At 43.6% G+C, this 10,999-nt stretch overlaps 1 protein-coding gene across 1 annotated transcript; it reads right to left on the bottom strand.

The window, feature by feature from the left end:
- Positions 1 to 719: 719 nt before the first annotated feature.
- LOC111228690 (leucine-rich repeat-containing protein 4-like) lies at positions 720 to 6,021 on the bottom strand. The gene is made up of 2 exons (XM_022754696.1): positions 5,382 to 6,021; positions 720 to 5,232 (listed from the first exon to the last, which is right to left on the bottom strand). The coding sequence occupies exon 2, from the start codon at positions 5,109 to 5,111 to the stop codon at positions 3,111 to 3,113; it is 2,001 nt and encodes a 666-aa protein (XP_022610417.1). The 5' UTR covers positions 5,112 to 5,232; positions 5,382 to 6,021; the 3' UTR covers positions 720 to 3,110.
- Positions 6,022 to 10,999: the final 4,978 nt, after the last annotated feature.

The following is a 10,999-nucleotide window of genomic DNA, read 5'->3' on the forward strand; positions in this document are numbered from 1 at the left end:
GCCACCCCAGAGAAAAGGTTTATATTAACCCTACCCATGTTGTCAGGGAAGGACTACTGTCTGGGCCTTTGTTTTTTTCAGCAGTTATAACACAATGGTCATTCCACTCCAGCCCACAGCCACTTCACCCTTGACACTGGCGCAGCAAACTTGAATTGACTGAATGGTTGATAGCATTATGCTAATTCCGGACCTGCCTCCTCTTTTGCTGTCAACACTGAAGAGGAGGAGGAGAAAGAAAGAAGAAGAAAGGAAGTAGTTGTCAGTGTGTCTGTATGTGGCTGGTTATTGGGCACAGTTAAGGCTTTACAAACAGCCACCATCCTCTTATGAAGCCTGTAGCACGGCCAGAGCCACGCTGCGCTGGGGAAATAATAAGAGTCTGCTCTTTATCAACCCACACATACTGTAACAACCAAGAACATTCTGTTTTGTCAAAGCAAAGAGCAGGCATCACACTCTGGTGGTGACTGACTTTTCAGCAGTGTATCACGCTCATATTTTCTTGAAGAAAACACTTGACATAGTCTTAGGGGTTCCATCTGCTTGTTGAGGCCCACCTGTACTCCCACACTGCCAGATGTGCTGGCAGAATACACTAGCACCTCTTCATCCATCCAGTCAGAGCTGAGGAAACCTCCAAAATGAAAAAAATTAATTTAATGATAATAATTAAATTGATATTTGAATTTGTTTATACTGTATGTACAGTACATCCTATTTAAACAATACACATATTTCAAAATCTAAAACAAACTCCTGACAGAACTGACTCAACCCACTCAACCTGTATTCCAGACTGTTACATAATTGCTGTCCCTGTTTTGTTTTACTGCACCACGAGTACCTACTGTAATGCAGTCATCTTATTGTGAATGTCAGAGGAATTATGCATATATACAGTACATATAGTAACACAATGCTAGTCAGTGTCACACAGCACATTATTAACCATCTCTTGATGGTACAGGAAGTCTCGCCAGGAGGTCTTAAATGGAGCCTTGGTGTTCCTGTCAACTCACCATCCTCCATAATTATCACAGGGGTCATACTGTAATTTCCTCTTTATCCCCAAATAGCCTCAGCGAGAGAACTGTTGTATTGCAATATGAACCTTTGAGATTACCAGCAACCTGCGAGGTTGAATAGTATTTGTCAAACTCAGTACAAAATAAGGAGAACTGGTGAGTGGTTGTATGAAGGGCAACAGTATAAAGGTCATAGGTAAGGCATCGTAGTCACCACAGAGACTAGGCACACCTATTTATGGTAGCTGGCCTTTTAACTGCATGACGTCAAGATAATTCAGATTGTTCAAAAATGCACTGACACGTACAGCATCTGCAGGAAAAATAAAAAAATAAATGAAAATCATTTGTTAGGTGATATATTTAGATTGCATTCTGGAAGTACTTGCTTTGCTGAAGTATACTTGTGTTGTACGTCATATCATGATGTACCACTCACAACTGTTTTTTCTTTTCTGTTTTTTTTTTTCACTTGATAAATGTCAGTTTCAGATCGGAACTAGAACCTGCAGTTAAGCGAATAAGGAAAAGAAACCCACAAACTGTAGAACTGTGGGATACATGTATTTTTCCCCTTCACAGTCACTGAGAAATCAATGTTAAGAACTAAGCTGAGGCATCAAAGACCAACAGCCTATCTGACCTGCATAGAGCCCCACTGTGGGGTATAATGCAGCATTGTACACCAGTTACTTAAAGACCCATTCATGCAGACACTAAGTAAATGCATAGGACCATAAGATGGGGGGTTTGGGATAAGATACGATTTACAATACTGCCTCCAGCCTTTACGATTAAACAACTTACACACATATGGAAATATATTCAGAGAGAAGAAAAAACATCAGATGAAAATGTTTCTGATTAGAGAAATACAAACCAAAGGTTTTTTATTTTTCATAGCCTCCTTTGTCTCTCCATAAAAATAGTGTTGCTCAAAATAAATTGTTAAAACAAAAAGAAAAACAAAGTCATGTTTCAATGTAGTCCATGGAAAAGCCCCAGTATCAGACATTCATTTTGTTTCTTTTCAATCCTCTGTTTTTTTCTCTAAAAGCAGAACGGTCAGCAAAGCCCTGTATCACTGCACCACGTCTGTTCCTTTGAAAAATTAGCATCGGAATGAGCCCTTGCAGAGACAAGTCAGGCAACTGCTGTAATGCATTACTAAATTAGCCCTAAACACTACACAAGCCATTAAGAAGCATGTCAAAACCTAAGGGAAAAGAAATAATACAAAATGCAACCAATAACAGAACAAAGTATTTGCAACAGCTGTTATTAGCCTGCACTTCATCTTTGCCAGTTGAGCCAGTGGGGAATCATGTGCACACTAAATAAACATGTTTAGATACGCTACAACTAAGAAGCACTGGCACTGTCAAATAAACGCAGCTTAGCTCCAGCGAACAGAGGGTTAAACCTTAGCTGCAGAAATTCACTGCAGTCCAAAAGCATTTGGCTGATAGCTACTGAACAGCACATTCTATCTGTGCCATTATGCTGCTATCCTTGGACAAATATTTCTATCTATCCAGATTTTGCTTGTGTGTCTTTTTGTGTTCTTTAGTCTGGAAATACCATTTTATTGCATATAATATTTGGCACAGTAAAAACTGGAGCTTACATTTGGGGCTGTATTTATAAACTGTTGCCTGTATAAAGAGTTTTTTTACTGCATCCTAAATATGGTCAAAAAACAAACTAAATGCCTCTTCTCCTACAGTAGACAGTACCACCTTCTATTATCAATCACAAAAGCAATTCATTATCTTTGTCTTTTTTAAATAGAAGTCACCAGTTATTAGAAAATAGTTTCAAATTACTTTCTTTTCTAATATAATCTGCATGTCTCACCACTTCCTGACGGTAGTTTCATTTATATATATTTGTATTTTTTCATATTTATATACTTATGTGTAGGCATGTACAAGAAACAAAAAACTGTCTCTGTTTTGCACTTCTGTACAAAAGAAAGTTACCGTTTTGTTCTTTGTGCATTCTATTGCATGGACTGATGAGCAGATAGGTGGAGAGGAGAGGTTGGGGCAGAGTCAGAGATAGATCCATAGGGAGCATTACTCAGATTTGGGTCTCTTGAACCTTCTCCTTGCCGTGAGTAGTCTTAATGACGTAGGGATCAGCAATGGTGCTGATGTGGCTGTGATGCTGTCTGAGTGAGCGATGAAGAGAGTTGTTCTGGGTCCAGTGGGCTCCGTAGCCCCCTTGGCGAGATGAGGAGGAGGAGGACACATACCCAGGCTTAAAGGTGTTGCTGTTGTGTTCCACTAATGTAGGCAGTACCAACATTGTGTCATCAGAGCCACTAGATCCGGAGGTGGGTGGTGGAACAGGAGGAACTTCTTCCTCCACCTGTATGATTTCTATGGTCCTGGCTGCTGCCACCGTGCCCCTCTGTTGATGCCGTTTACGCAACTTATAGAATGCTATCAACATGGCAGCTGATAGCAAAGTAACAGCAACAAAACAGCCAATGATGATTTTGGTGGTTTTCATCATCTCATCCAGGCTGGCAGCTGGCTGAGTAGTGACTGTGACAGTGGGAACTGACACCTGCCTTGGAGTCTGAGTATTTTGGAACAGCACAGTTGGTGTGGAGATGAAGACAGGCTGAAAGACAGAGGGCGAGGCAGGGACAGTCGGCTTGGGTTTAGGGGTCTCCTCCACTGTGGGCTCCAAAAATTCAACTGTTACAGTGGTAAAGTAGGACAGATTAGATGTGTTGAGTTCGGCATTGCTGACATTTAGGTAGGCTGAGGCATTGGAATTTCCTGCCATGTTGCTCACCATGCAGGTGTAGACCCCTGTGTCAGATGGGAGAACATTGGAGAAATTGAGTGTCCCATCGTTAAGGACGGATATCCGTGGGTGGGCTGAGCCATGGGTCAATACAGTCCCATTGGGGAGAAGCCATCGGACTGAGCTCATGGCAGCTGTGCGACACTTCAGTTCTGCCACCCTCGCCGCTGAGATGTTCAGATCTCTGGGAGCATCGAGTATGAACGGTGCTGAACACTGAAAGGTGGTCTGATCAACTTCCACCAGATATCGTCCTCTCATGTGGGCCGGGGTGTGGCAGCGTCCGCAGCAGGTGGAATTTGTGGGAATGTATTCTCTGAGCCAACAGGAGAGCCACACTACATCACAGTCACATCGCCAAGGGTTGTGGTGCAGGTGTAGCTGTACCAAGTACTGCAGAGGGGTGAAGAGGTTGTGGGGGAGGGACGACAAGTTATTATGGGCTAAATTGAGCTCCTCCAATTTTGTGATGTCATCAAATGCATTCCTCTCAATGGTAGTGATGGCAGAGTTCATAATCCACAGTTTACGCAACTCCTGGAGCCCACGGAAAGCCCCAGGCTTGAGTTCAGGGAAAACATTCTCTGATATTTCTAGCTCCTCCAAACCCACTAGAGGTGAAAGATTGGGAAACTCCCTCAGGTTGCACATCCCCAAGTTGAGGTACTTGAGGTTCTGAAGGCCCTCGAATGCCCCATCCGAAATGTACTCCAATTTCCTCAGCTCTCCCAGGTCCAGTCTCATAAGCGAGGGGACACGGTTGAAGGCATAAGAGGGGATGCTCTCAATGGGATTATTTCTAAGCCACAGCTCTCTCAACTTTGACAGGTACTCAAAAGCTCCACTAGGTATGACCGTCAGTCTGTTGTCGAACAGCTCTAGGGTATTGAGACTCGTCAGGCCACTGAAGGCCCCCACTTCAATCTGCCTGATAGCATTTCTGCCCAACTGCAGCACCTCCAGGTGATGTAGGTGTCTGAAGGTATCTGCCTGTATGGTCTCTATGCTGTTTTCCATCAGATTCAGGTACCTGGTGTTGGCTGGGATGTTCGGAGGAACCCTAACCAGGCCTCTGCGGGTACACACCACCTTGCTGAGCTGGTTAGTGCAGGAGCACACACCTGGACAGTTCTGTGGGTTAGCTGAGCCAAGCACAGGGCCTGTGGACTGGCACATACTGAGAGCAGGCACCATGAGGGAGAGCACGGCGAGCAGGGCTGCGTTCCAGGTAGGCTGCACACTAACCTGGCCCAGAGGACTCATGGTGTGGAGGGCTCATTATTTTGCATGGTGGGGGGAGACGGCACACACCAGAGTACAGACCACCCTAGCCTGGCTGGAGCAACTCAAGGCTCCCAAGTTCCATCGACAGTGCAGGGAAACGCTGTATCAAAAGTGATGTGTGAGAGAGAGACGGGAAAAAGAGGGACACAGAGAGAGAGACAGAGTGAGAGATTAATACAAGAGAAGTAGCAGAGGAAAAGCAGTGCAGCAATGTAAGGAAAAGGTTGAATAACAGGATGAGTGACGTACCTCATTAGTTTGAAAGTGGTCCTTTTTGCCTTTTCCCAAATGTTAAAAGCAACAGCCGTGCATCACGTTCATTTATAATTCCTTTCCATTGAAAGACATGAAATCAATGTTTTCTTGTTTTTCCTCTTTGAAAAAGTGAGGTGGCCCTGTATTAGCCAAGGGTACAAAATGGCTCCTGGTATTAAAGACTGAGAGCAGCATGGAAAACACTCACAGGCAGAGATAAGGCCATGAAGGCTTGGCAGGTGCCTGGATCCCTTCTGCCCCCACTAACTGCCCCCCTGCCAGGCTGCAGACTCCAAAATGCAGCTCCAGTATGGATAAATCACAATGATCCATAATGCAGTTAAACACGACAGAGGAGGAGAGAAGAAGTGACCAACTGAAATAAATAAAAATCCTCAGTTCTGTCGGCTCCTGATACATGTGTTGGCTCGTCGGCTGGTCGCCTGTTTGGTGGAGAGACCTCCCTCACTGTGACTTTGCCAAGGGCTAGTCGGTCGCTGATTAGCCCCGTTGTGACAGGGACTGAGAGACAGAAAAAGGCTAAAGAACTCCCGGCACAGTCATCCCCCTCTCCTCTCCTCCTCTGTGTTCCTCTTGCTTCCTCCCAACGTTGGGCTGGCCCTGGTCAGAGCAGCTGCAGGCTGCCGTGTGCACAGTTAGCAGTAATCCGTCTATTCCTCCCGGGGGGGCGGGGGGGTTGGGGGTGGTGGGAGAGATGGTGGCGCTGGGTGGGGGGTGGAGAAGAGGATGCGCTGCACTGTTGGAGCTTCGCAAAAGGCTGTCGGAGGAGAGAGAGAGCACTCTTGTCCTCTTCTGCAATGAGAGAAAGAGTAAGGATGACGCTGGGAGGATGTGTGTGGAAGTGGGCTCCGTATCTGTATCCATAAACAGAGAAAGGTATTGAGGATTCTTCTCTCCGCTCGCTGTTTGTCCCCCAGGCTGTCTCCTGCAGTGTTCTTCTGCTTGCTTATTTGTTAGTTTTTCTCCAGGGCTGAGGTAGTAAGTTGTGGCAGTTAGCCATGTGTGTGGCTGTCAGACTTGCGGCTGGCTGGTGGACTACTGCAGTAGCCAGAGTAGAACAGAGAGAGAGAGAGAGAGAGGGAGAGAGAGGGAAAGAGAGAGATTGAGAGAGAAGGAGAGCGAGAACCACTGACAGATCAAGAGCATGAGAAAGATAGAGTGCGCGAAGGAGAGTGTGTGTGAGAGAGAGAGATGGAGAGGAGGAGGCACGCGAGCACTCAAACAGGCAGCCCACCGTCACAGAAGCAGCAGGAGCAGCATTCTAATCCACATCTCCTCTTCTTGTTTATTCTCCAATCTCTCTCTTTTCTCTACCCCCCCCCCCCCCCCCCTCCAATGTGTGTCGGTGTTGCAGGCAGCTAAGATGCTCGCTCTGCCCCCTCCCTTTGTCCTTCAGTGGGAACGTGAATGTACTGCTGACGCACTCCTCTCAGCTGCTCAGCCAGCCTCAGAGCAGTGCATTGGTTTGATGCAGTGTTCCTGTGTATTAACACATTCAACCTCCCCTCCTCCCCTATCCCTCCTTCTCCCTCCCCTCACTGTAACTATCTTCTCCTCTCTTTCTCTCGTTCTTTCCGTCTGTTTCTCACGTGTTCTGTCCCTCGCCTTCTTTCTTGACTCTCACTCTCTGGATCACTTCACTTGTGCTGATCTTCCCCTCTCTCATGCTGTCTGTCTCCACACCACCGCTCCCCCCAACCTATCCTTGAAATTAAAAGCCTCCCATTCCCATGTATCATACACAGACAAGAGGTCAGACTTTCTACTCCAACTCCAAAGTGGTTTTGTGCTCTCTCTCTGTCTCATGAGCGCAGCAGTGCGCCCGTGCTCTCCAGTGAAAATGCAGCTTAGTGCTATTCCTCACCTCTCGTAAGGCAGTTTGGTGAGTGTTTCCCTCATGCATTATTACCATATGGGACAGAGCTGTTTGCTTTTCTTATTTCGTCAGTTGTAGAGGATTTATTGTGTGTGTGAAAGAGTGTTTTAAAGCTTGGGGAGGGGGGAGTTGGGTCGGGGGTCCGTGACATCATGGAGGACTGAAATGCTGACTCTGCTTCTCTGTGTCTGCTGGGCAGTCTTCTCTTCAGGGAGGAGAACGATGAAAGAGCTTGCACACAGTTATCTCTTGGAAAGATGAGAGAGAAAGACGGAGAGATAGAGGAAAAGAGACTTACCGAGAGAGTGGGGGAGAGAGATGGGGGCCGGGTAGGAGGAGATATATCCACGTCCTTGATAAAGAAGGGGGAAGGAGCCTATAGAAGGAAGTGAGAAATTAGATAAATAGGGATAGAGAAGAAGAATGAGGGAGACAGATGAGGGAACGTACTGCATAGTAGCCTCCTCAGTGAAATGGCACAGAAAGGCAGCGAAAAAGAAGGATGAGGATTAGGGGTGAGGAGTAGGAGGGACGAGAGGAGTGTTGATAGTGTTGAATTAAGAATCATTTGAATGCAGGACAAGGAGTCTCCCTCTCTGCCTTTGGTTAATGACCACATTCTCTCCCTCTTTTCCTCCTCTCTCCTGTCACATATATATTTGCTGTTGGAGACAGGGACTATAGAAAAAAAAAAAAAATACAATACATGCAGACATTAATGAATGTGCCTCTGTCAATTCCAATTTTAATTCCAATTTATGAAATAAATAAATGAACGGAATTTTACATCCCACTATGTAAAGATGTTATTGAAAAATTCATGTTCCATGTCCACATTAGACCATAAAGACGATGAAGTGATACAGAAGCTAATTTAAATGGATGCAAGGTAGAGTTTACAGAAGGAGAATATGAGGACTAATGCATTTGTGCTATTGTATATGTTCCCTTGTTTGTGTTAACATATAGGAATATGCATAAAATATCATACTAAATAAATGATAAAGCTCAGTATTATCTTCTGGATACTTCTAAAAAAAGAATGTTACCTTTCACTATGCATTTTACTTGCAACACATTTAATTCTGCTGCATTCATGTCACCAGTCAAAAACAATGATCTTTTCCTTATTAGAAAACTGAAAAAGCATGGACATAATGTGCGCTTGGGGATGATGTAGAGAAAATATAACATTTCCTCTCTTTTAAAATTCAGCAGACCAAACTGTCTGATAGAATGCATTCTAGTTCTAATAAGCTTTTTATTGCACTGTGTAAATGTTAAAGCAACGCATTACTGAGGATACATTGGTTACAATTGTATGCATACATTTTTTTTTTTTTTTTTTTATAATGCATATGGTTTATGTCTTGCTTCTCGTGCCAGCATGGCTTTGCCCTTACATTCATATTAACTGTGTTTTTGACACTTTAAAATTATAATTAAATAATAATAATAAAAAATTTAAATTCATTGTTTGATATTCTATGTTTATCAACACAAAATAATGAGGCTTACCCAGGAAGGGCCAGGACTGATGCTATTATCTCATTCACAGTTTGGAATAAATTAAAATAATCTTTGCACATAAGAGAAATGTTTTGCGTGAAATGAGGTGCTATGGTTTCAAATAAAGAAGAATGCAGACTGTCCTTTATTACCCTACAATGTTTTTGAGAGAGGAAAACCACTGTGTGAGCAACAAAGGGAATGAATGAAACATATCTTAGAGTTCGTTTTGGGCATAAAATAATGATTCTGAGAGGGCCGAAATAACAGGAAAAAACAAAAAACAAAGGATGAATAAAAACACTCACTAACATCTGTGTTTTGAAAAGGTAGCATGCCAGAAAAACTGGAAAAGCACTTCAAAACACATGCCAAGTGCAGCTCATGTACCTATTCTATTCCCATTAGATATGGTGCTTTAAAGTGAGGAGTGGAGGAGAGAAAGAAAAAGAGAGAAAGGATGAGCATGACAGGGAGGTAACTATTAGTTAAGGTGGTGCAGGCAGGGTTGGTCAGATAATTGATGACCATGGATGTAGCTGCTGTGTTAATGCTATTACAGGGGGCATGAGCATGGAAAAGGTCAGTTAGCACACTGAATATATGACGTTTCCTTCTACGGTCTTTATGGCTGTCTCTTTCTCCCTGTCCTCACCTCTGTCTTTTTTTCTGTCCTTGTTCTGTTCACATGGATCCATAGTTAGTACTTAGTTAGAGTATCAGAGTAAGGAATACCGTCCACAGTCTCTGTAGACCACCAGCACTCCCTTGAAATATGTGAAATGATGCCTGTGATGAGGATTCATTGCCATCTGAAAATAAATATATGGCGTGTGGTAAATCATAGGGAGTTTTATGAGATTATTCTGTAGTATGATACAGCGTCTTGTGTTACAATGTCTCAGTTCTACAACATTAATACATCTTAAAGATCTGACTTGTCTTACAAAACACTATAAACTGGCTAGATTATCTGTTTTGCTAATTTCTGTGTTTGGCTCCTTCATATTAAATAAATAAAATAAATGCAAAAAACAGTGGCTATTGATCACAGATGTAGTGCACGGTATCATGTATTTTCACTTTCAAACATATGACCATGTGATTATTCTGTTAATGAACACCCTCTATTGCTTGACAAACATATGGAGCAGTCAGCTACCTTTTCTTCTCTTCACTGTAAAAACTTATCATAAACTAGGTACATGTATTATGCTTATTTTCCTCTTTGGAAAATGATCTGCAGTTTTAATGCAAGAAATACTGCAGATGAACTAACCTCCCGAAGTACCAACAGTGTTATAAAAATTTTAAAGTATGCATGGCTTTAAGGCAGAAAAATTGAAGAAACAACTGAATCTCCAAACACTGATAAGAGCTGAACAGATAGAACCGTGCCCTTGGAAAGGACACGGCTGACAATCTCTTTTGTCCACTATTTGACACACAATGCCCAGAAATGGTCCTTCAGTATATGGCTGTACTGGAGTTAACAAATGTGGAATTATGCCATGAGGAGCAAAGTCACAGGTGGTCATATAGAGCTGTGTTTACATCTTCTCAAAATATCATGATGTATTTGGACCCCTACAATAGATCCATCCATCCATTATCTATACCGTTTATCTCAGCCGACATTGGGTGAGGGTGGGGTACACCCTGGACAGGTCACCAGTCTATCACAGGGCTGATATACAAAGACAAACAACACACATATACCCCGTAAGAACCCACACAAGCACAGGGAGAACATCCTAACTCCACACAGAAAGGCCCTCGGCTCAAACCTGATGACAGTGCGACAGAGCCAACCACCGAACCATCGTGCAGCCCCCCCTACAATACTTGTCAAACTTTAAACATCAGTACTGAACTTATGTATACAACAGATAGGCCATGTCCACTTTCCTGGAAGAGGGGGAATCTCTTGGCCACAACAAACACTATAGTATGGTCCCAAAGAGGCAAAAAAGGAAATACATTCAAGATATACAAGGGTCAGTGCTATGGACGGGTTGAGTGTGTGGTTAAAATCTTTGGAGAGTGTGGGTCAATAACACAGCAGGATGGATGAGACTGGTGCTAAACATCTGTGGGCCAAAAGCAGTGTGGCGTAGAAAGTGTGGGTCAGGTCAATACTGAGCGAGTGACATCCTGCCCTACAATGCTGTGTCAGGGTTAGAGGGGAAATTAAATGTAGCAGGAA

Source organism: Seriola dumerili, unplaced genomic scaffold, assembly GCF_002260705.1.
Source record: "Seriola dumerili isolate Sdu_G_001 unplaced genomic scaffold, Sdu_1.0 BDQW01000219.1, whole genome shotgun sequence".
Lineage (NCBI taxonomy): Eukaryota > Metazoa > Chordata > Actinopteri > Carangiformes > Carangidae > Seriola > Seriola dumerili.

Bases quoted from the DNA above. Each gene is read 5' to 3' on its own strand.
- LOC111228690 (XM_022754696.1), bottom strand. From the start codon at position 5,111: ATGAGTCCTCTGGGCCAGGTTAGTGTGCAGCCTACCTGGAACGCAGCC.